General features: G+C 33.3%; 1 protein-coding gene across 1 annotated transcript; it reads left to right on the top strand.

The window, feature by feature from the left end:
- The first annotated feature begins 820 nt into the window (after positions 1-820).
- On the top strand, positions 821-5,706 carry LOC128206534 (perlucin-like protein). The gene is made up of 2 exons (XM_052909082.1): positions 821-1,190; positions 2,501-5,706. Exons 1-2 carry the CDS (start codon positions 882-884, stop codon positions 2,873-2,875), a joined length of 684 nt encoding a protein of 227 aa, XP_052765042.1. The 5' UTR covers positions 821-881; the 3' UTR covers positions 2,876-5,706.
- Positions 5,707-25,794: the final 20,088 nt, after the last annotated feature.

Below are 25,794 nucleotides of genomic sequence, written 5' to 3'. Positions count from 1 at the left end.
GATAAGTAAAGTGCTCGTGTGCACATGCGCAGTTTGATGAGTAACCTTGGCCGCTAGAGAGCTAGTCTTTGTTGTCGATCATAGTAAATGTTTCATAACTCATGTATACCTTCAGGTGAGTTCAATGCTTATAAATTGTATGTAATCATTATTGCTATTATTATTATTATTATTTTTATTCTTTTTCTTATTATTATTGTTATTGTTAATATTATTATTATTATTATTATTATTATTATTATTATTAAATGTTTTATAACTCATGTATACCTTCAGGTGAGTTCAATGCTTATAAATTGTATGTTATCATTATTGCTACTATTATTACTATTATTATTATTATTATTATTTTTATTCTTCTTCTTATTATTATTGTTATTATTATTATTATTATTATTATTATTATTATTATTATTATTATTATTATTATTATTATTGTAATTGTTATTATTATTATTATTATTATTATTATTATTATTATTATTATTATTATTAATATTATTTATTATTATTATTACTATTATTGATATTATTAATTTTATTGCAAATTTCCACGATTTTTTTGCAATGTGATGCAATTGCATTTCGATAGTAAACAGAAAAATCAGTGTGAGAGATAGCCTTTGTTTTATGAAACAGTGACATTACTACATTGTTTATTCATGGACCTTTGGTTACACAGCTTGCGAAGCTCCGATAAACGAATATTGAATAAGCTATTATGTTTTAACGAGTTTGCGCAACTGGTCGTCAAGGCTGCATATATCAGCCATATATTACTGAGGCAGCGTGCCGCCTTCAGTTTGAAGCAAACCGTCGAACGACGCTGTTCAGTATTAATCGACGACTGCAATATTTATCGCGACCTGTGTCTGATCGAAATGGACTTTATCCAAATCTGTATTTTGCTACTACAGCTCGTTGCAAATGCACTTGGCTCCGTATCAACCAAAGCCTATAAGAGACACAATGGGACATCAACACTGAAGGGAAAACCTTTGGAGTTAAGCACTGCGCCGTCGGCTGTCCAGTGCCTGACCTTGTGTGCTGGTTATCAGCACACTTCCAGCGAAGTATGTTACGCAGCGCGCTACAACAGCGGTACAGGCGCGTGTGAACTGATATCACGCGATAGATTGGGAACGGTTGAATGGATGTCAGCAAACGAATGGAAGGTCTATGTTAACAAGGTATGTTGAAAAACAGCTCGGATGCATTTGCAATTCCGGTATGTTGACAGACAACCAATGGAGCCTTCTTAAACTAAGTCGGAACACAAACATTGCGAGGTGTTTGTGGTCAGGTAGAGTGGCTGACGATAAAATAAAAACATTTCAGCCAGGTATGGTGGCATTGAATTTAAACAATGAAATAAATGACTTTTGCATCATAAGCGCTATTATTTTTTTAATCGAAAATAAAATTGTACAAAGTCGATGACAAACTGTATAATGTTAATATGTTCTTTAAAATGGTTCCACACAATTATAAAAACATATTCATGTTTTAGGCCACAGACGGGCAGAAATGTTACGATTGATTTATTTCTTTGTTATGGTTAATTTATTTATTTGCATAAATCAAACAACAATCAATTAGCCTCGTTATTATTTGTACCAATCCCGTCGTCATTTCTATTCTTAACGTTACAAATGAATGCTACCTATGAGTCGCTTTTCTTTTTATTACGTTACAATTTATATTTCTCACTGTACATTGGTACCGAATTCGTTACTTTTTATAGTCCCGTAACCAGTGTTAACCACAACCCCTGTCGCTGTCGTAACCGTCGCGTCCTCAGTGTTGTCGACCCTTCGTCTTCAGTACTTATTCCATTCATACCATTTACTTCGTTTAATATATTTGTTTTATTTTAAAAAATGTTCTAAACACTGATAACATTACCATATGCGCAAACAATCATGTGTTATATATAAACATTTACGATACGTCAAAATACATATTTCAATGAGACTCTTCTACATAAAAATTACGTATAATAATATGCAACATATAAAATATCTTAAACCATTTGATTTATATAATACATTTTTAAACTAAAAAATAATTTTAATCTTTCGATTGAACAACAATGTTTTTCTTCTATTGTTTTTTTAAATTTATGATAAATTGTCTATAATAATAGTATACTCAAAAACACTTTTTGGCCAAATGTATTAGTGATGACCCTTCTTTTTCTTGAGTTGGGTCTTCAATGCTCGCTGTTTCAATTGTTTCAATGGGCGTGCAAGGAACGGTAAACGAAAATCTGTTTCGGTCTGTCCCATTCCATCTTCTTCCGGTAGTGGAATACACAGAGCTACAATGTAGAACGCATGTACAATTGGTATTGAAAGTATATGAACATGCAGCAACTTAATGTAGTGTTGTTGACCTGTGACATTGTATTTAGTCCATTTGATGTAAATTCCATTAAAACTCATGTTCCCCCAATTTACTAATTATGCAGCATACACTAAAAACGATTATTTCTTGGCAGGATGCTGGGTGTGAGGAGGGTTGGCATTCCTACGAAAGTTCCTGCTACTTTCTTTCGACTGAAGAACTGAACTGGCACGATGCCCGAAATAGCTGTCTGAACTTAGGAGCAACGCTAGCTGTTGTCACGGATGAGGATGAGGATGAGTTTGTTTGGAAACTTATTCAAACGTTGGAACACAAATTTGCTTGGCTTGGAGCGTCGGACAAAGATCTGGAAGGCTCGTGGCGTTGGGTTACTGGAGCGGAGTGGAACTTTACGCTCTGGCTAAATGATTACGTTGGTGACAATCAAAATAACTGTCTTCTTCGATCCAGCAGCGGATGGGGGGACTATCCTTGTGATAGCGATCTACATGCATACGTGTGCGAGTAAACAGTTGTGCATAAAAATACATTAACATACAGGGCCATAACTGTTCCTATGAACATACACTTTAAAAATTGTGTGGATATAAACCCATCAATATACAGGATTTATTTTATTTAAATAGACCTACCAACATACACTAATACAAATATTTAAAAATGATATTAAAATGTTAAGGTTAAGGACTGCTGGCTGATATGTCTGACCATATTTGCTGTCACATATGCATATTGAATGATTTTTAAGTATATAATAGCTATAGTATGGGTTAATTACATTTCGGTTAAAGTTATATACTGTAAAAAGCTTTGGTGAAAAAATGTGTTACAACAACTCGTTATACAATGGCTACGGGCATTTTAACAAAAAACACACGTTTATTTAAGAAGTAATTTCCTTCTTTACTTCGCTTGATTGATATATTAATTATCGAAAAAAATAACGCAAACATCAGCCGATTTTTCCGAAAGTTACAAGCCATGCTGTTACGATAGGAAACATGTTTGCATTTCGTTGAACCGGACTCGAAATATGCATTTTTAAAAAAAATAAAAATGATTTAAAATGAACCAGTGGTGCATTGATAACACACCGTGTGTTTTGCCAATTAAGACCAGTTTTAATCCTGTATTGTACGTTCTCGTAAAAGCCATTTAATAAGTGTATAATATGTAATGTTAATAATTAAGAGGTTATCAATGTTATTGCTGAAGATCACTTTATCTTTTTAAAATGTTTGTAACATATGATTAATTATTCCAAATTATTCCAATCAGTTGAGTTTAATTGCCCGATGAGTGTGTTAATGACAACAAAGTAAATAGCTATATAGCTAATGGAGTCAAATCACCTACAGGTAACATTTGCATGGTGTCATGTAAATAACTCTGAGGTCTTAATTTGACATGCAAAACAACTTAAATACTTCAATAAGCAGCGCGTTCATAACGCTTTCAAAATTAATTGTCAAAGGGGAAATAACATTGTTGAAATCATATCTGTAATGTTATGCTACGTTTACAAAACAAAAATTGAGCATTATATAGACGTATATTGTGGTCATTATAATCTCATTTCAAAGTACAATAGTAGTCTTAAATCGCTGATTGCTAATAGTATTGCTCATCCAGATTTTTATGGTGATGTTTTAAAGAAAATTTGTAAAATTAAAATGTTTCCAGCAGGTAAATGGGCAGATAGACTAAATGAATAACTTGGATTTTATTTAAACCGTGGATATAAAGGCCATATTTTGAAGAGCACTTGCCTTCTAGTTTTTTTAAGATGAATTCCTAAAATAAAATATAGGGTTGAATATAGCATCCTTACATAACTAAACTTTGAGTCCTTTGATTTTATGAAGATTTGGCTAATTCATGTTATCTTTAAAACCTTTTTTGGCTGAAACCTTTTTGGCTGACTCGGAGTGTTTTGGCATGTGAATTCATTTTCTTCAACAATTGTACATGTTCAAATCATTTGGAAGGAAATATTAGCTAATTCATGTCGCTTTTATTTTTAATAATGGTTTCTTTATTTGTTCCCAGTTTTAGTACAATGATGCTTATTATTATGAAACTCTATGATCACACAGTTTTAAACCTTTTATTTTATAAGGCAAACTGTGTGTGATGTTCATAGTTTCAAACAATGACTACATCGTTCTTTGAAAAGTGTCTGCATTAGGTGATCTGAATTGTATTCCTCCGTTTGCAGATAGAGTTCAGATCTCTAATCATAGAAGTACTTGGGGTTTACCTATATGTTTATTATTTGTTTTATTGTTAAGTTTCCTCAAGTTAATGCATACTTTGATAAGATTTACCTTTTGCATTTTATCTTTATTTAGGATTGTTGGGAAAAGAGTGAGGTTTGTGCACATAAACTGGTTTAAACCCCCAGTAAATTTACATTTTACTAATCGTTCCAAGGCGGTACCTAACAATCCTTGATAAACATACCTAGTTTTTTATATCTAGTATGTATGCACTGTGGTACTTGTGGAGTTTTGTGCTGTTCTTCCACGTTTCGTGTTTGTGATTTTATTATCTATGTCTTTGGCGTTTACAAAGTGCCATTGAACCGGGTTTATGTTTAAACTTTTTGCTACTGAGCTTGTTTCTGTAGCTTTGCGCATAAATATTTAAATATAAGCAATTAGCTAAATACTTGATTCAACTTGTTAGATTCCATCAATCTCCGAAGGTCTTGATATAACAACATCCATATGTTGATGACAATTTATTAAGTTACAATTATTTTCCTAGTTGTAAACAGTTGGTAAAACATGTTTGTTTACACTGACTACCGTCTCCATAATCATTATCAGATTCAGAGGTTGCAAATATAGACCTGTGTTGAACGTAACACTTCGGTTCAAAAGTAATACTACGTACCCATTTATAATGTTATAATGAGTATATATCAAACTGGTTAAACATATACCATATACATCAGGAACTGCTTCCTTTAATGCCGTAATTGCGTCTTGTTTTTACGTGACGTCAGAAACGTCGGTGTTTCACTTGTTATTTTACAAGGTTTGGCTAATTATTATTATTATAATTATTATTATTATTATAATTATTATTATTATTATTATTATTATTATTATTATTATTATTATTATTATCATTATTATGATAACTTCTTTTTCATATAAAATATACCGCATCGAAACCCCAACAAGTCGATGAGTGGAGCCAATAGCCGGTCCCAAATACACAAATCATGCACAAAACCTTATGACTCCCTCGATGACATAATTTCACACTTCTTCCCAAACGCGTGTTCCAAAATTAACAAAAACATTGCTAGGGCATTTGATAAGTTATGATTATAATATGCACTGTCAAATTCAATGTTGCTTGTTTAGAAAATGTGCTTTTGTAATAATAAACTATTTATTCATTTTTTTTTTCTGTATATTTTTACATTTAATATACGACGGTCTTTGAACATATGATCGATTTCCGCAACGCAATACATATTCGGTGTCGAAGTGAACATTCGGTTTGTATTGTGATATTGCATTTTTGGACTGAAACGAAGCATACTAGATATAGGTCCTCAGATATAAACTAATATCATTAATGATGGTCATAGTAGTTGATTAAAAACAATTTTAACCTTTCCATGTTTTAAATATAAATTTGCCTATCAAAATTTAGGGTATCTGCGGTAATTAGATTTGTTTTACAGAGATATTCAATACTAACCCTGACTACCAAAGAGTGAGTAATCATTACATTTGTATATGATAGTAGAAAAATCTTATAATATGACTCGTCTGTTAAACGCAAAGAGCACACATGACCAGTTTATAAATAACGACACTGTGACCGATGTAGGGAGTGACTGATCTCAGCAGTCCAAACATTCCAAACGCAGGTTTCTGTAATCTTCATAATACTCTTTAAACACTGTATACATATAACGCCTTACAAGATATTATCTATGGCCGGCCTTCGCGGACACATGCACCTACCACCCCATATAGGTCGGTAGCCATTCTCGTTAACATGTTTAAACCACTTGGAAGGTTGGCCAAAATTGGACAAAAATTGAAACAATAATCATTTTCCGGCTAGGGAAGGTCCTCACTAGAGTGAAGAAGACGGAATACCAATTAAGGTGTTGTATGGGACACATTCACCTACCACCTCGTATACGTCATCATACTGGGAAAACTCGTTAACTCGCTTATACCAATTGCAAAGATAGCCAAAAATTAAAAAAAAGACACAATAAACGTTTTTCGGCTTGATCTGGTACTCACTAGAGTGCAGAAGGCGGAGCACCACCTATTAGGTGTTGTAGGAGAGACATACATCTACCACCTCATATAGGTCCTCATACTGGGATAACATGTCCTTCATTACCCCACCTAGTCAACTCATATATCCTTCCATTGCTTTTTCGAATTATTGTTTTTAATATGTAAATTTAAGTATTGTTTCGAAACTAAGGCTGTAAGTGGCTAGTTTTGGCAGAATTTATTTGACTTTACAAACAAAGCTGACAATAAGATATGTAACTTAATATTGAGCTAAACGTTTGATTATACGATACGCCATTTGGGTTTGTTTTTGTCGCATCTATAAATATAACCCTCGATTGCTTGTAATGCGTTAGAAGAGAGACTAAGAAAAAGCATTTATGCTTACTTCTCAATTCTGTAAATGGTCACTTTGATTGCTTGTTGAGCTTTTTCTTGCCATCTCATACTCGCAAATATTGACACTCATGATTCTTTGTGACGTCTCTGTCTACTTGTTATTATGTTTGAACTTATTATGTAATCAAAATTAATAGAGGTTAATCTAAGATATATGAAATCGCCGAATGCATCTTCTACCATCCCCCTTCACCATACAATTTGCAGACACTCAAAAGGGTAAACAGTTTGCTTTCGACCAAAATGGTAACGCTTTATGATTAAGGTATTCCTATTAACATACAGATCTAATAATTAGGTTCCCTTTTTCAAATTTGAAACTACATGGACAATCCAAGTTGCTAATATTATAACGTATCCCCTCTTTATAAAACAAGGCCTAACGGGCACCGCACGCAAGAACAACGCGCATGTGCACCATTAAATTAATTATTATCTAGAATATAAACACCGGAAGGATCCATTTCATGAAAATATCCAGCAGCAAAGCTCTGGTATTCATAAATAAATATGAAATTTCTGTTTATTTCTTAAACGAAAATATGTGAAAATATGAACGCGTTTCAAACAGTTATTAATGAAGGACCGGCTCTTCAACGATATCAAGATAAAATTATGATCAAAGTCGAACGTATGTTAGGGGGTAACCTTCCGTACCAGCCGTTCTCATAGTATGTGGATTATTAAGACGAATGAAATTAAAAAAAAAACTGAGAGTATCTAGAACCTATATAATCAAATAATTACCAAGCGCAATTAAACATAATTTCGACACTCCTAATTAATTTTAATTTTCTCCAAACAATAATCATAATCCTGCATTTTATTTTGATCTTGAGATAATATGTTTAGTGTTATTAACTTCTGCTTATATTCATACAATTACGTAAAATCAAACGTGTACCATACCAGATTTTTTCAGTGACATGAAGTAACACGTAACCTCTTGCTGTTGTTTTAAATCGAAACTAAAATTTGCATCTATTTCGAATCCAACTCTAATTTAGTTAAATCTATGGACCCAAAGTCTTTCAATGCCACACTGAGCTGTGCAGACTAATGTCCCTTATCAATAGGTTTAGAGAAGAAGGAAAAGTATAAAAAAAAAAACACATTTAAATTACGATATGATGGCAAACAACAGTTGCAACCTTGGCATTACATACACAGACCTGGGTAAAAGTAAACATGTGTCAAGTCTACGTTATTTAGGTAGCTGAGTAGACATACAGACAGACAATGAGAAACAAAGTTATTTTGGGCTGCTAGTAAGTCAATAAACAATTTTTTTATGTTCTTTGTTTTAAAAGAAATAATACAGAACTATCAAACAGAAATAAAATAGTATTCTAAACATTGCTTATTCATTGATTTTAAATTTCTCTGAACAATAATAATATTCCATCATTTGTATTGATCTTAAGATAATATGGTTGGTGTATTCTGCTTATATTTATACTATTACATAAAATATAAGTGTATGCAGCATATGAATAAACCGTTTACTAGATCAGAACAATACTTCAGTAGCGTGAAAAAGCACGATACCACTAGCTGTTGTTGTTTTTTATCGAAATATTGCTGTTATTTTGAATCAAATAATAAGCCATAACAATTAAGCTAATTTAGGTACATCCATGTACTTAAACTCTTACAAGACAATTACGACACTGAGCTACGCAGACTACTGTCCCTTCCTTTGCGGTATGTTCAAAGAGGTAGAAAGCAGTATAAAATATATTACGTTTATAACGATATGATAATATATGATAGAAAAAATAAGTTACAAACTCGACCTTACTTACACCCACAGTTCCGAGTCAAGGTCGTTACACATTGTGCACTCGTTGTGTACTGCACCTGTGCTAATTATAGTAACTGAGTAGATATGAGCAGGTTTGCTGACATACAATCAAGGACATACACTATTTTATTTATGATACATGAGCGATTGTTCAGAACTAAGTTAAAGTTAACTACTTCATGAACGACATGATTGTTAATTTGTTTATGATACATGAGCGATTGTTCAGAACTTAGTTAAAGTTAACTACTTTAAGAACGACATAATTGTTAATTTGTTTATGATACACGAGCGATTTTTTAGAACTTAGTTAAAGTTAACTACTTTAAGAACGACATAATTGTTAATTTGTTTATGATACATGAGCGATTGTTCAGAACTTAGTTAAAGTTAACTACTTCATGAACGACATAATTGTTAATTTGTTTATGATACATGAGCGATTGTTCAGAACTAAGTTAAAGTTAACTACTTCATCAACGACATAATTGTTAATTTGTTTACGATACATGAGCGATTGTTCAGAAGTGAGTTAAAGTTAACTACTTCATCAACGACATAATTGTTAATTTGTTTATGATACATGAGCGATTGTTCAGAACTTAGTTAAAGTTAACTACTTCATGAACGACATAATTGTTAATTTGTTTATGATACATGAGCGATTGTTCAGAACTAAGTTAAAGTTAACTACTTCATCAACGACATAATTGTTAATTTGTTTATGATACATGAGCGATTGTTCAGAACTAAGTTAAAATTAACTACTTCATCAACGACATAATTGTTAATTTGTTTATGATACATGAGCGATTGTTCAGAACTTAGTTAAAGTTAACTACTTCATGAACGAAATAATTGTTAACTTTTTAAGCACATTATTTAATTTTGATTTAATATATTAAGATGAACACGTAAACACGGATAATTAAAACAATTATCCCAAATCTTGAGAACCTTTTCACTTCCGATTTTCGATTTTATTATTTTTTTATGTTCATATTGTTTAAACAGACGGTCAAGGTACTAAAATCACTGAAACATATTAAATAATAGATTTAAGTATGTAAATATTAGAAAGAGACAGTTTAACTAGAAATAAGAACATAAGGTATTTTTATCAATTGTAATTCTTACCTGACCGATCCATAATATGAGAACGTCAGCAAAGCTTATTCTGAACTTAAGAGGAATGTTGGTCGTGATTTTGTACTGTTACTGGTAAATATTGTCTTCGGGATATATGTGTGCTTGGACACATTTATCAATAGACCGATTCTACTTTGAGGTTTCTGCCGAATTCTAAATCTCGTCAATTACTTGATACGGATGGGATGAAAGCTCATAAATAAAAAAAATCCGTTGAATAAAAAATCTCTGATTGACTTATCTGAAACTTAAACAGATTTGCCTATTCATACATTCTGCCATCTGTAGATGGTGTTTACTTAAACCAAGAACATATGAACATGTTTATGTTTAATAAAAATAAATAGTTCCAAAATCACTACTACAATGACAAGACCAGTCATCCAACAAGACCATTACATCGAATGAAAACTTCCGTTAGATCATGTATATCTTAAAAGTGAAAGAAACTTAAAATTGTTTTTACAATACATCCTTTTTAAATGGCGTATCAACATAAATATATATCAACTTATGATGTGGTGTGTTGCCAGTGTCATAGTTTTTTGGTTATATTAACTTTACACCAATCAAGACATGCCATCGTGCGCTATCAGGGTCGCTTTTACCAGACAGACAGACAGACAGAAATATTTATTCCGACGTGTACATGGTACATTGTCTATAAACATATACATATTTCATGAAATATACAAATAACATTCAATATGTATGATGATATGTATATATAAATAAATATAGTAAACAATCACGTGTCAGGTAAATACAAAAAACAAAACAAAAAAAAACAAGACAGAACACCAAACTAACACCAGACAGACAAACAAATAAAGGAAAAGAAATACAACATCATAGAGCAATACTTGTTTGTGAGTTAAATGAAAACGAGGATGTAGCATTCTTAAAACAACTATTTAATGCTACCTTTATAGACGAACTGTACAACGCTAATAGTATATCGTAGCACATTATATATCCTAGAGTATATTTAAAAAAAAGAAAGTATTATTGACGTATCAAGCTTTTCAAGTTTAACTATAGTCATTCGCGGAAACCGGTAACCGGACTGTAGTCGTATACGATCACGTGACCTAATATACGCATCATTCCGGACATTTAATAAATCGGATAACACGTGATGTTATGATCTTGAAAAGCATAAAGTATGATTGTTTATATTAAAGAAGTAATATATGATATGTGTCGTTTAACTATAAATCTGTATGTATTCCGAGGATGTCTATGTGTAAACTAAGTCATGACACTTAGCATAGGATTAACATTTCTAACTAACTTCGAGACAGCAAATGCCAACTTGCACGTCAGATAAGTAAACATTGTTGAAATATGCAGTAATTATATAATTTAAATACATACAATAAAGACATCTTAAGATCACGGTCAATCTACCTTCTAAACTTAATCAACAGAGCTTAAATGTAGACAACACAGAAATATACAGGGATACATTTATAACAACTTATATTTAACTATACTGTAGTCTGTATTGACTTTAAATTGGCAAGGATTCTTTGTGAAATATTTTATATCTCAGTGCCAGTGGCTGATTCTACTATCCTGTAAATACTCCATATAAACAGATCATGTGTTTGGTACAAATTCTGTGGTAGGATTAATTATTTATATTTCTTACAGTACAAATTAATTAACAATAGTGTTTAAGATAGTATTTCTGTATTCCAATGCCCTTTTACAATACAAACTAAGATTTCTTAATATAGTCTTGTTTTCTGTCTTCAACAGCTCCATAAATTTAAACATACTTGGTCTTACTCTATAGTACCTCTTAATATATCTAGCTCTATATTCATTAAAACATGGGTGATTTTGTGATTCTATAATCCAAATTTCCTCCGAGCTAAAGAGCGAGCTAGAAACTAAATAATAATAATAATAATAATAATAATAATAATAATAATAATAATAATCATAATAATAATAATAACAATAACAATAATAATAATAATAATAATAATAATAATAATAATAATAATAACAATAATAATAATAATAATAATAATAATAATAATAATAATAAATAAAAAATAATAATAAAAAATATTTGGTCTCAGCTCTTATTGCACTCTTATGTTTGTTGTTAGACAAACAGACAGACAAACATTTTATTTCGACTTGTACAGTGTAGATCGTCATAAATACATATGATTACAATGACCGATGTCAACTTGTATGCATAATAACAAACAAAGTAATACAAACGAGTATATTTACAAAATTCCATCTATTTAAATCAGAGGATGAACAAATTTTACTATATTAAGTTCTAACAGTTATTATATTAAGTTCTAACAATTATTATTGTGGATCTTACTTTAAGCGAATCTTTAACAAACAGACATAGTTTAATAAGCTCTATTCTATTGTCTGATTCATTAGTTGAAAATATTTAAATACAGATGGTCTTGTATAATAGCATTTTCAATATATTTTTTTTTTAAATCATTAAAAGCTTGATACCCACAGTCGAAGTGGAATTCATCTCGAATATCATTGGAATTACAACAAAGACCGTAGATTTGGTTTTGTACAATATTGTGTCCAGCGTATCAACCGGTCTAAATACGAAGTGGGTGCACTGAAAGCCGTAGTGTACAAAAGAAGAATCTTAAATTTTGGGATAAAATGTCTAAACAACCCTCATATTCTAGTCTGGTTTTAAAATTTCTGAACATATCTAGCACCGTGCTTTTTCTGAAGTGCCAAACCAATCTTGTTTAAACGCATCATGTATTCTACATTTGAGAACTTCTAAAAAAATATGAACATCAATATTTCAAATATCATCATAAACGTAACAAAAACCAAATCATTCAATATCCTTTTAATGTTATACACCCAATTACGACAGCCTTTATCACAATCATTGTTAGCTTGCGTATATATTATTTTGATGAATATTTTAATGTTTTCAACAATCAGATTAATGAACATGGTAGAATGGTATGTCGCCCGGTGCAACCCTTTTTCTTTGAACAATTTGTTAATTGGCAATTAGTTACTAACAATACACAGATAATGTGGCACTCTGCTGTGACATAAGGCTAAAAAACTACGGATAAACAAGACAGCCATTCCTTAAACAATTACTTTAATTAACGAATAACTCCGATAAATGAACTGTGTTAGTACTCAACTCAACTCAACTAATCTTTATTTCCACCATTAACGGTGATATTAATATTATATACACATAGTTACTATGGAGCAATTATATACATGATATATGTACATACACAAAAATTAGCATATACTATCAACATGCATATTGAGCTTGTGTTTTCACTATTCACGAGACAGTTATAAATAAATACAAACGATCATCTCAAGAATTGTTTTCGCCCTGCTTGGTAATTCTGTTCACTTAGTTCTGCCCCAAGAAGTGCTAAGAAAAACATTATGCTATCCATTGACAACAGTTCTTGTGCAAGGCCCATGTCAATTTTCATGACGTCAGTGATTAGACGCCAACTTTCACGCTCATGTTTGGTGCACCCGTGAATGATGTTTATATCCAAATTGTCAGTTACTGTTTGACATCCATGACATCGTTGTGGCAATTGTGGTGGCCTTTTGCACCACAGTTTTGCAATAAACATTCGAATATGTTAATAAAAGTTTAAGTCAAATATATCATACACTGCACCCGGTTGCAAAATTCTCGTCTGACAAAGTTCGTGCTGACCATAATGAGGTATCTTTCAATGGAACAATAGTTTTAACTGTATGTGGCTCAAGACCACAGTTATCTGCCCCCCGTTGACCAAGATCCGGATGTGAATACAGAAAAAAGAGTGCTTGTGTTTAAGTATCAATATTTTATTAAAATTGAATGAAAAAGAAGCAAAAAAATGTTCTTTTTGCAGAGACCTTGACTGAATTTAACACTCTATTGCAGAAATTGATAGTTTTCAGTGTAAATATTGGAAAAATCATAGCCTGTGGAAGTCTGACAATTAGTTGTTTGTAGCCGATTGACTCCTTGGCGGAGGGGTTATGTATTTGAACTTAATTTTGACAGTCGGGTCAATGGTCAACATGGTGTTTCCTTGTGACTATATTTTGTATCTTGAATTGTTGAGATGCCATGTGCTTGTTGTTCAATTGGGATGTTATTAAGTCAAAAGCCAGGTTAGTGTCTATATGAAACATATAGTAAAAATAACTGTGGTCTCACGCCATGTTTCCATTGACGTCTAGAGGGAATTCGTTCTGGATTAACTTAAGCATTGTTGATAAAGCTTTGAAGCCCATGTGTACATGTGATTTTACATATATCAGGAATAAAACCTAAAGAAACATTTTTATCTGTTACAAACTGAAAGTGTCGTCGTAGAAAAATATTCTTAGTGGTGCATTTAGAGTCTAGACAAAGTATCAAATGTAAGAATAGCATAATGATCACCGATGAATACAATTTATGAAGCCCAAGCATTGATTCCCACATATCAGATCTCGTGCGAAAATGAAATCCCTGAATTTTCTTAACCATAAAATGTTGTAAGCGATTAATTGAAGCTATATCGCTTTGTACAATATTATTCCATAATTCACTACAAAAGAGAACAATTGGCATTAAGAGATTAACCGAAACTAATGGATTAAGATCATGTGGATGTACACCTTGAGCAGTCATTGCAAAAAAATGCATTTTCATCTTTTTGGCATCTCTCTTTAATTTTTGCTTTGCTCTTCATGTTAGAAACTTGTTTCACACCCAGGTGGTTCGCACTACTAGTTTGAGGGATTATCTGGTCACCATACATTATTGCAACTTTGGGTGGATCACGTTTCCTTGTAAATACGATTATTTCTGACTTGTTTACATTCATGTCTATTCGCCATGACTTACAGTAGCGATATACTATGTCCATTATTTTCTTGAAGATTCAAGGGAGATAACGCCAACAGGGCAATATCATCGGCGTATGCAGGATTGCCGGACTTGGTTGAAAGAACACAGCAGCCTTTGTTACTGATCTCAGGATCTCTCTGAAGGTTTTCGACGTAGATTTAATAGTAAAATGTAGATAAAACACCTCCTTGACGAACTGATTGTTGTATGTTGATGCTATCTGATGTATCGCCATGAAGCTTAACAACGCATTTTAGATTGCTATAAGATGCTTTAAGTGTACAGAGGGCTTTTCCGACAATTCCAAACTGGCCAAGCTTTAAGAACAGTCAATCATGCCACACAGCATCAAACGCAGCCTTTTGATCAAGCATGCCTACGTACACGTTGCTGTTTCGTTCTATTTGTTGATAAATAGTCTCTTGTAGATTAAAATCGGTGGTAACACAGCTGAGGCCCTTACGGAAACCTTGTTGTTGTTCATTTGGAAAGTCTATGTGCTGCGATTTTATAACGTCATTGATTCTGTTAAATATAGCCTTTTCAAATAGTTTGCTTAAGCATGGACTGAGGGAGACGGGCCTGTTACTGCCAGGGTCGGTCTTGTCTTTGCCTTTGCATTTGTAAATAGGGATAAGAAGGCTGGTGCTCCATTTGTTAGGTGTTCGTTCATTGTACAGCACGGAGTTGAAAAGAATAGATAATGCTCTTGTAAATACTTCACCACCATGTTTTATGTGCTCATTTAAAACGTTATCGATTCCGGGGCTTTAACGAAGTTTCAGGCTTCTCACTGCGCTTGTAATTTCTTCGTTTGTAACTTCTTTCGTAATTTCTAGTGACATTGCTATATCGTTATATTCCCTTAAAAATGTTTGTAAATCTTCGTTATGTTTTTCATCCTTATTCGCGAAGTTATCTTCAAACACCCTGGTAAAATATGTTTCAAAACCTCTTATAACGTTTTCATTTGCGTATGTTTTGTTATCAAGAGATAATTCGTTACACATTAATAGTTTTTACCGCTTCGTTTTCGGAGTAGTTTCCAAAATAATCGGTAGTCTAGCTCTGCAGCCATGTTCAGGTCATCGATAGCTTTGTTTTCATTTTTTTTGTTTACAGCGCTAAACTCGTCTAAATTCCCTTTTAGCGACTTTGTATCCGTAAAATGAATGGATGATATAGCCTCTCGGTCTACCCTCATTGATCCATAATCGGCGTAGATGGCGCGCCTTTGTGTGGACGGCTTTTACTTTTTCACACCAGTAGGGTTGCACCCTTTTATTATATTTGCTTACTGGAAGAATACTAGCTGCACGGTGTATTGCATTAGTTATTAATTCGTTAAGAAGGTCTGGACAGCAATTTGTTCTTTCAGCTATGAGTATACAGTTCAGTTCATTTTGTAACATATATTGATAGCTATGATAATTTTCAATTGTACATTTATTCCAAGCAACGTTGACACGTAGTGGTGGATCCGGTTTCCAAATAGGAGTCATACTCAGACTGCAGACTAGTGGCAAGTGGTCTGATGTCATAATGTTTGCACTGTCTTCAATCATAAAGTTAGTACACAAAGTAACACATGATGATTCAAGCAATATGTGGTCGATTACTTTCCCCGTTGGCACAAACGTACCGTCATATATATTTCCAAGTACATGTTGTAATGATACCAAGTTATTGGTCATTATTAATTCTGTCAGCAATCTGGACATGGTGTTAACACTCTTGAACTTATGGTTTCCAATTAGCTGTCCATTGAAATCCCCTGCTAGTAAAACGTCCCCAACCTGGGTGTAATAGGCTATTAGTGACTGGATTTCACTTAAAACCGACTTGTTGCACGATGGCATATACACACAAAACATATATAAGGGCAATCTATCATGACTATTAAACTCAATTCCAAGTATACGATGGTTTTCCTTATATGGTAACTGATTTATGCTAAATGAGAGTGATTTCTTAAACATAATCGCTGTGCCTGCTTTTAACTGCCATAACTGGACCAATATTATCTCAATTTTTGTCAGTATTAACAAAACAATCGTAATCTAAGTGAATGCTATTAATAAACATTGCAGATCTAGGTAAAAGTTTATGCTCATTTATAAGTGCAATATCTACGTTATACTGATTGAACATTTTTGCTAAAGAGTAGGCTGATGACATAACTCCCCTACAATTCCAACAAAGAAGATTCAATGACATAACACAGATTAAAATAAGTAGGTGCGCAAGCATCGTGAACCTAAACATAATTCAAATTTGACACTAAACAAAAATATATAAAATATCAAAAAGCGCAGATCACTCTAGTATGACGCAGGATTCCAATCGTCAGTGTTCTCTTCCCGTTGTTTTATATATCCCAGTACGTGTGTCGCTCCTAGTTTTCACTGTAACTGTTATCATGGTTACGCCAAGTGTCGTCACGCATGCGTCATCTGCGATCACTATATCTATCGGACCGGTACCAAACGTTAGATGCCGATTTAAAGTGATAACTGTCATCTTCGTAGTCACTGTAGCCATCATAACTGTCATTACGCTGGTATTGGTAACGGGACCGCAATAATTGTTTCAAGATTCACTGGCACGTTAACTTTCGCCGATGAGCCAAATCGGCATTGGAATACACGAATGTAGGATACATAAACATCGTTGTCCTTGAAATACGTGTATATATCATTCTCTGTGGCCCTATGATCAATGTTTCCGATGTAGTACGAGACGTTCTTTCTCCTTCTGGTGGCAGTGAAACCGGTATGTTCACTGGACCCTTTTTTTCTGACGTTGCGCGCGGACGTTCCAGTGTAGCGGGAGCTGCTGGAGGCTCTGCACGTTCCACTGGATTATATGCATGAGTGTCGTTGTTACTTCTTCTTGTCTTGACTGGTTTATCGACCACGTTTGCAATAGCTTTCGGCTTCTGATTGTTCGACACAGTCTTGTTAATGATCTTATTGGCCGTAAAGCAATTCTCAGTTAATACCGTACTGTAAGACACATTATGAGCAGTCACTGATTTGATGCGCGGGTTTGTTGTAACATCGGCCGTCTGCTGCATGGGTTGGCTTTTGATAGCTTCTGAGTAGGTTTTTGGTTGCTGATCGGGTAGCCTCTACAAATCTCTTATTTACAGTGGCAGTCGTAGACCCCAATCCATCAACATCATTTTGAAGCTTATTTAACTGCGAATCTGCAGTTGTTTCAGGCAATCTCGCTAGCACACTTCTCATTGTCCCATTCAGAACCCTATAACTACTCACAATGTTCGAAACATCAGATTGGATGGTTTTGAGAAGCGCAGAGTCAGATGATTGCTGCTTAGATATTTTCAGAACTTCAGTACTTAGGTTTGTTACTAAGGCGAGGATATCTGGTTTTGTGACTGCGTAAGGTCATTATCGATAATGGTAGTTTCATGAGAGGCAGTGTTAGCAAATACGTCGTAAACATATTTCGTGTTCTCTCCGGAGATGTATGCGTTAAGTTCATAGCAGTCTATAGCACACTTCCGTTCTCGTGATGTCTGCGAGAATGTTTTGCGATTTATAAGGCGGGTGTGTGGACATCCGTGTAGTTCGCGCGCTTTGTCGGCGAGTACATTCCTGTAGCTGTCAATGCGACGATTATTGTTGTTACAAACGCTTTAAAGCTGTATAACATAGTCGCCTTTAGCTAAGCCAGTTAGGTTGCTGTCCATGTCTTGGAAAACCCGTTGGGGTAGAAACGTTTGGGAGCAGTCTTCATCTTCGGTGATACAGCTATCTGCGTCCCATAATGAATTATTAAGGTTCCCACTGTTACATCGTTCTTGCTTAATACGTATTAAGCTGCTATTTATCAACGTCTTTGGGTCGGTTTCATCCATGTCTGCAGGCCGTTGCGTTTGACTGCTAGTAGAGCTCTTAAGTACTTAATAATGATCGTAATTGGTAACCGTTATTTGAATGGCAGTGAAATTGCCGTTACATTACACGCTCTGCTGTCCATGCAAGCGTGACGATTTTTCAATCATATTAGGTGAACACTTATCACCTTTACAAGTGACACACAATGGCTTATTCAAAAGTACAGTGGAAACAAAGAGATTTACTAAAATGTTCTGTATCTCTGCTATCAATTAACAAAATGCGATTGTATTTCTGCCAAAGTTAGATGACTCACTGAGTGTCCTAAATATCCAAACACTTTTGCTTAATTCACAATTTAAAGCACATTATTTAAACTAAATCGGGAGAGCACTTTTTATGCGTTTGCTTACACCGGAACCGGAAACTTGCTGATCCTTCTATGTCTATGATTTAAATGATTTGAAACGTGAACAATTTCTAAGACATGACATCATTCTGACCCTTCTATGTCTATGATTTAAATGATTTGAAAGGTGAGCAATTTCTAAGACATGACGTCATTCTGATCGTTCTATGTCTATGATTTTACAGATTTGAAAGGTTAGCAATTTCTAAGACATGATGTCTTTCTGTTCCTTCTTTGTCTATGATTAAAATGATTTGAAAGGTGAGCAATTTCTAAGACTTAACGTTATTCCCAGAGCACGTTTTTATATCAAATTGACCATAAGTTGAATGCATGCCAGTGACGTCAATGGGTGAGGATAATAATTGTATAATATTAAGTCGTAGTTATAGATATGTACCAAGTAACGTTCAATACACATTTATATAACCTTAATGCGGTCAGTTAAATTATTTGTTATTGGTATTATAATGATAATAATAAATACTAATTGAAAACAATTCAATAAGAATATAGCTTGTTGAAATAAATATGTTCAGGTGTTAAATCATAGGTCATATCGACTCTATACAAAACAATACCAATATTAATGACAAAATACTTCTCCCAATTTAGGTTTAAGCAGATATAAGATACGACCGATTTATAGCATACCGTAGGTGTTATTTTAACAAAAGATCGCACTAGTGAAGGACAAGGTAATATAACCTACGCGGAAGATATTTTATAGCTAAAGGGGCAGTATGAGGATTAAACAAAAAATACGACAATCTGTTAATAAATAGTTTAAAATTAATATAATAGATACGCTAACAATGATTGTTCAAACAAACAAATGTGCAAAACTGTATTTATATGGGTGGATCATTCGTTGTAATATTATACATATTATTTCTGGTTGAAAAAAGCATAGTAGCACATTATGGATGTAACCATAGTGCCTAACGTACTCGTGTACTTGTTGGAAACATACGTCGTTGGTGGAGTTGCAAACAAAAATGTCTACAAGGCATCAGTCGTATTGGGAATCGATCTATTTACAGCCAGTTGAAAAAAATTCGCACGTCCATAAATCTCATTAAATGAAATATTGCATAATGTATTTAAGATGTGACATAAGTAATTCAAATTAAGAAAATGTGTAATCACATATTTGTTGATTAAATCATACATTGCAAGTTTTGTATCCATCTGTGTCAGCCTTATGTTTATTTGCTTGATTCTAATAAATGTGTGCCAAAGTCTCTTATGCGCCTTTAAAATGTTTTAAAACTCATTTGATTGTTTGTCTTTCTAGATTGATATACGATCACAAAGTTTAAGTACCCACCGATCAATACTTAATCATTTGAAAAAGAATGAGCTGTTGGTAGAGTTTACTCAATTGAATCATCGTTACATATTTAAGGACTTTGGATAAATCAACTTTATGAATGTACGTAAGTTAATATGTCTAAACATTATGAATGGTATTTCGTTGTTACAGTTTTTCTATATTTTAAGTCATTGTATAGTATCATTATAAACTATTTAAACATACAGTGTGTTCTTATTAAGATTTTGTTGACCGTATCAACGTTATAAGTGCAAGTCAAAAATGTTGGGTCTGTCCCTGTACGGTATATTGTGTCATTATAAACCATGTTTCTATATATTTAGTGCACCCTATATACAATAGCGTACATTTAATATATGAATATCAATTCAACTAACTTTTGCCATAATTTAACGTACAAGTACAATAATTACATTCCAATGTATAACAATCTTCATGAAGACATTGATGACAATGGCTTGTTTAAGCGTATAATTCACCGAGTGAGCAACACGAGTCGCTTTAACATTAAAACAGTAAAATATATTTCAAAATATAATTTCAATCCACTGATAATTTAAGAAAAAATACTATAAACCACCAGAAAACATATCATCAACTATTCTACACTTAACATATTTTATATATAAGTTATGAAACCATTATTTTATATTTGAACCTTGCATAAGAAAACATTAAATTACGCCAAAACACGTGAATGTATTTAAAATGAACAAACGAAAACATTAACAAGCTACCTTTGTCGCAAGCGTTGTGCCCGATGACACTTGATTTAAACGTGAAAGAAGGGTTCAATTGAAATAAATAAAAAAAAAATGTTTACACTGTTTGACTCAGAGAGGTTTCGTATTACTTTACTAAAGAATATTAAACAAACTTATCATAAACACTTTTCAAGTATAGTTTGTTTTATATTACGAAACCCTTTTTGATATTCACCAATAACGTTAGACAGCTTTAAATACACTAATATACGTGTATGTATATAAAATAAACAAACGAAATACAAATCCATCTAATAGCGATTTACAAGCTAGTTTTGTTAATTAAAACAATTTTAAATTGATTAGGTACAGTTTGTCTAAAATTAGTTATACCTCATCGTTTTATCAAAGGCTTGTTTTAAGACCAACGCGACATCTACCCTTTATAGTAATACGTTGTACACAAAGGGCATGTTTATCTGACTTAAGCAAATAAAGCGTTCAAGTGTTAGTGTAATAATAATAATAATAATAATAATAATATATCTTTATTTTAAGAAGGTGACATATTAAGATCATGTACAAAACTACAGAATCTTATTTTCGATATGGCCCTCTGAAACAGAATGAAAATATGGCAAATAATCATAAGACAAACATGAAGACGATGCTAACAACGATGACGATGATGATGATGATTATAAGTATGCTGTTGATGCTGACGATAATGATGCATATGATGACATGATGATGATGTTGAATCAATATTAGACAGATACTCTCAGTTAAATATAATTATGAATAAAACATCACAATTTGTATAATCACAAGTTTCCTATGAGGTACTGTTTGACCTTTATTTTATACGTATTAAAGTTTTTTGATTCTCGTATTTCCAATTATTGGGGTCCTCTTTGTTGCCCGACTTGAAAATTGGTATTACTCGTGCTTCTTTCAGTTTATCAGGGAAAACTCCATGCGCTATACTACTGTTGATAATTGATGCTATACAAGGTGTAATAGTATCACCACATTGCTTCAAAATTTTGGGGCCTACTCCATCTATGCCTGTGGCCTTTCCAACATTTAATTTATCAATAATAGTATGGACTTCATAAGGGGTAATATGTTTAATCTCAAACCTATTTGTACCTAGTTTTGTATCTAGAATATGTTTTAAGTTTCTAAAATTTGTATTCAAAAACTTTGTTTTATTTATAATGTTTGAAATGCTTACAAAATGACTGTTTAATTCGTTTACAATATTTGACGGATCTTCAACCGGAAATTCATTAAATGTCATTTTATGAGGTAATGCTGTCACAGTTGATTGATTCAAATGTGAAATATCTTTTAGATTTTTCCATAAATATGTCGGATTTTTATTGTCTTTTATTGCATTGTTGAAAAAATTCTTTTTACTTTTCTTTATCATAGAAGTTACTTTATTTCTAAGTATTTTATACTGGTCTATGTTGCCAGTTTTTCGGCATTTATCCCTGTGATTTATTATAGATATAATTTCCTCAGTAAACCAATCAGGCTGATTCTCGCGTTTCACACGTTTATCTTTGACTGGGGCATGTTTAGATAAAATGCCATTTAGAATTTCATAAAATCTTTTCAGTGCATCATTGGAATTTGACAATGAGTCTATTTCATCCAGTCCTGAAAACATCAATTCTGCCTGAAAAGCTTCTTTTTCAAATTTCTTAAAAGATCTATATTGTATAACTGTATGGCTATTAGGGGCCAATTTTGGTAATTTGTCTGTAATAGAATGTGTGAAACAAACGGGAAAGTGGTCACTTAGTGATAAGTGAGACACACACCATTCAGTTACATGATTACTCATATTCGTATATAAATGATCTATTATAGTAGAGTTATTTTTTGAAATTCTTGTTGGTGATTTGATTAATTGTTCCAAGCCATACTTCGTGGTAAGATCTGCCCATTTAGTGTTGTTATATTTGCCACTTTCCGGCGAATAATTGATATTAAAATCTCCAATTAAATGAAACCCAATATTAGAACTATCAGCTATTTCTAACTGCTTATCATATAAGTCAATCCATTTTTGTTGGGAGTTCGGAGGTCGATAAATGAAATTGATTAAGAACGATTTGCAATATAGACCATTAATTTCAAGCCAAATCGATTCAATGTCATTTACCTCGAGATCTAGACGTCTACGGTACTGTATATTATTGTTCACGTAAACAAGAATACCCCCTCCCTTTTTATGTTCTCGGTCTTTCCTTTCAAACGTGTAATTCTTAACTTGCAGCATATTGTCATTGATATCTGCGTGTAAAAAAGTTTCACATAAACCTAATATATTTGGCGAATACGATTGACAAAGGTGGTATTTAATTTCCTCAAGTTTCGGAAGCAAATGACATACGTTTAAGTGTGCACACCGAACACCCTTCTTATCAAACATGAACACAGTGTCACCTTGAGAAGAGGCTGCTGGAGTATATGTGTTTCCATTTGTTTCCATATTTGTATTAATACACTGCGAATTATGACTTCCGCCCAACACACTCGTGCAATTTAGTTGACAGCATTTTTGGCTTATTATGGTGCTTACGTTGTTATCGGTATCGGTAATAATTTTATCAGATTTAATATCGGTTCCTAGCGAGTTGACGTGACCGTATAACGCAACATTATTTTCGATACAATTTGTGCTAGATCTATTCTCATTTTGCAAGACGTCGTATGTTAACTCAGAATGTATACTTTCGATGTTTTTACACGTTTCAATTTGGTCAACACACATAACTTGCCTAAAAAAACTGCATGAACATATTACCTCATTACATTCCTGGCATATATTAGCTAAATGATGATATCTATTGCAAGAACGAGTTAAATCAATAGAGTGTCTGTCATGCTTATCCTATTGGGAATATCTTCCATTTTTTACCATTCTGAAATGAAAGTTATTCCTAGATTGTCTGGGAAACGTGCCCCACGTCTGCGTTGGAGGTGTGTTAAAGTGTCTCTGTGTTCTGTGTGTCTTCTGGTTACCGTCTCTATCACGAATAATATGAACTCGACTGTTTACAGTCGCAACTAGTGTTCTCGATCCCTGCTCAGTGAGATGAATTCCGTCGCGGGTAAAGTATGGTATCACTGTATCTCCGTTTCCGTAGACGAACGCCTGGTAGCAGTCGATGAGATCGGCTCCTGTTTCCCGGCTTACTTGTCGCACCCTGCTGTTAAACTCCGAAACGTCGGCGTCTCTGCGTGGACAGACGGTACAGAGGTGGACTTTACAACGCTGCTCCTGTAGTTTCTGTGTGACGTTCAAAATTTCGCGGTAAGACGCGTCGGGCTGTTTTCCGTCACTGACGTCATTTCCGCCAACGTGTATGATGACGTCGTTATAGTGACGTGTGTCAATTTCATTCAGCCTCTGAGCCACGTCCCTAATTTTCGCGCCGCTGATCTTGACGAGTTCTACGTTTGTAGATAAACCAGGGGGCTGTATCCCTTTCACAATTGAGCTACCTATTAATAGAGTCTTTGTCCTTTCCGGTATTTTAGTAATTGAACTCTGAGCTGGTCGCTCTGTTGGAACTGTGTTAGGTGAAGTTGGTTTTCCGGCAGTAGAGAGATTTTTGACCGGCATAGTTTTAATCAAGTCTGTTATTTGTTGCAGTCTTTTAGTTAGGCTGTCGAAGTTTTTGACTACATTTTGTCTAATGTCATTTGCTGTGGTATTTACATCATCAATTTGTAACACGTTGTGCTTGTTTTCACAAATAATCAACGTGCTGTTTATAAAATAAAGCAAATAAAGCGTTCAAGTGTTAGTGTAATCAACGTGCTGTTTATAAAATAAACAAAGCCTGCACATTTTGATAACATTGTTTGGTCGTCTAATTTTCAAATACGAGTATACTGAAACTATTTAAGCGTACTCAAACATGTGCAATTGGGATATTCACTCAAATAGAGATCTTTATTCTGACGAAGTTCAGCCACGTAATATGTAACTTATGAAAGGTGATAATATAAATTATAAGGTTGCAAAATTATTAGTTTGTTTAGTAAAATCGTGTATTACAGTATACATGTTTGTTGGATTTTAATCTTTGGTTGTGTCACGATCGAATGAAGCTTTTTATGGACATTTTATACTTTGCAGGACGTAAAAGTTCATTAGAACAATCATTTAAATTAAAATAGTCCTGAAACAGTCACGCCCTGCTCCCCACTCCAACCAAACAAGCGGAATAGTCACACGAGTTTTTAATAAATACTTACGTTTATTTCTCTTTTTATTGAATGTATGTTACCATCGACATGATGAAAGATAGACTTTGTAGCCTTAGTTCTCTTTTTATTTCAACATAACACATGGAATATGACTCTCCGCTATGACATCAGAACATTAAGCATGTCAGCATTTAGCAAAACATTCCGTTTACCAGGCTTTTAAGGAACAAAATACGCCGATTAATAAAATGACTTAAATGAATAGTATGTTCACGAAAATAGTTTGCAACAAGTAATTAGTCATATATTGTAGAATAACGTAATCGATTTCGTTTCCCTGAACGGATCCTGCTGTA

This window comes from Mya arenaria, chromosome 10 (assembly GCF_026914265.1).
Source record: "Mya arenaria isolate MELC-2E11 chromosome 10, ASM2691426v1".
In the NCBI taxonomy this organism is placed as follows: Eukaryota; Metazoa; Mollusca; class Bivalvia; order Myida; family Myidae; genus Mya; species Mya arenaria.
The sequence above is the reverse complement of the archived record's forward strand: the minus strand, read 5'-3'. Positions and strand labels throughout refer to the sequence as shown.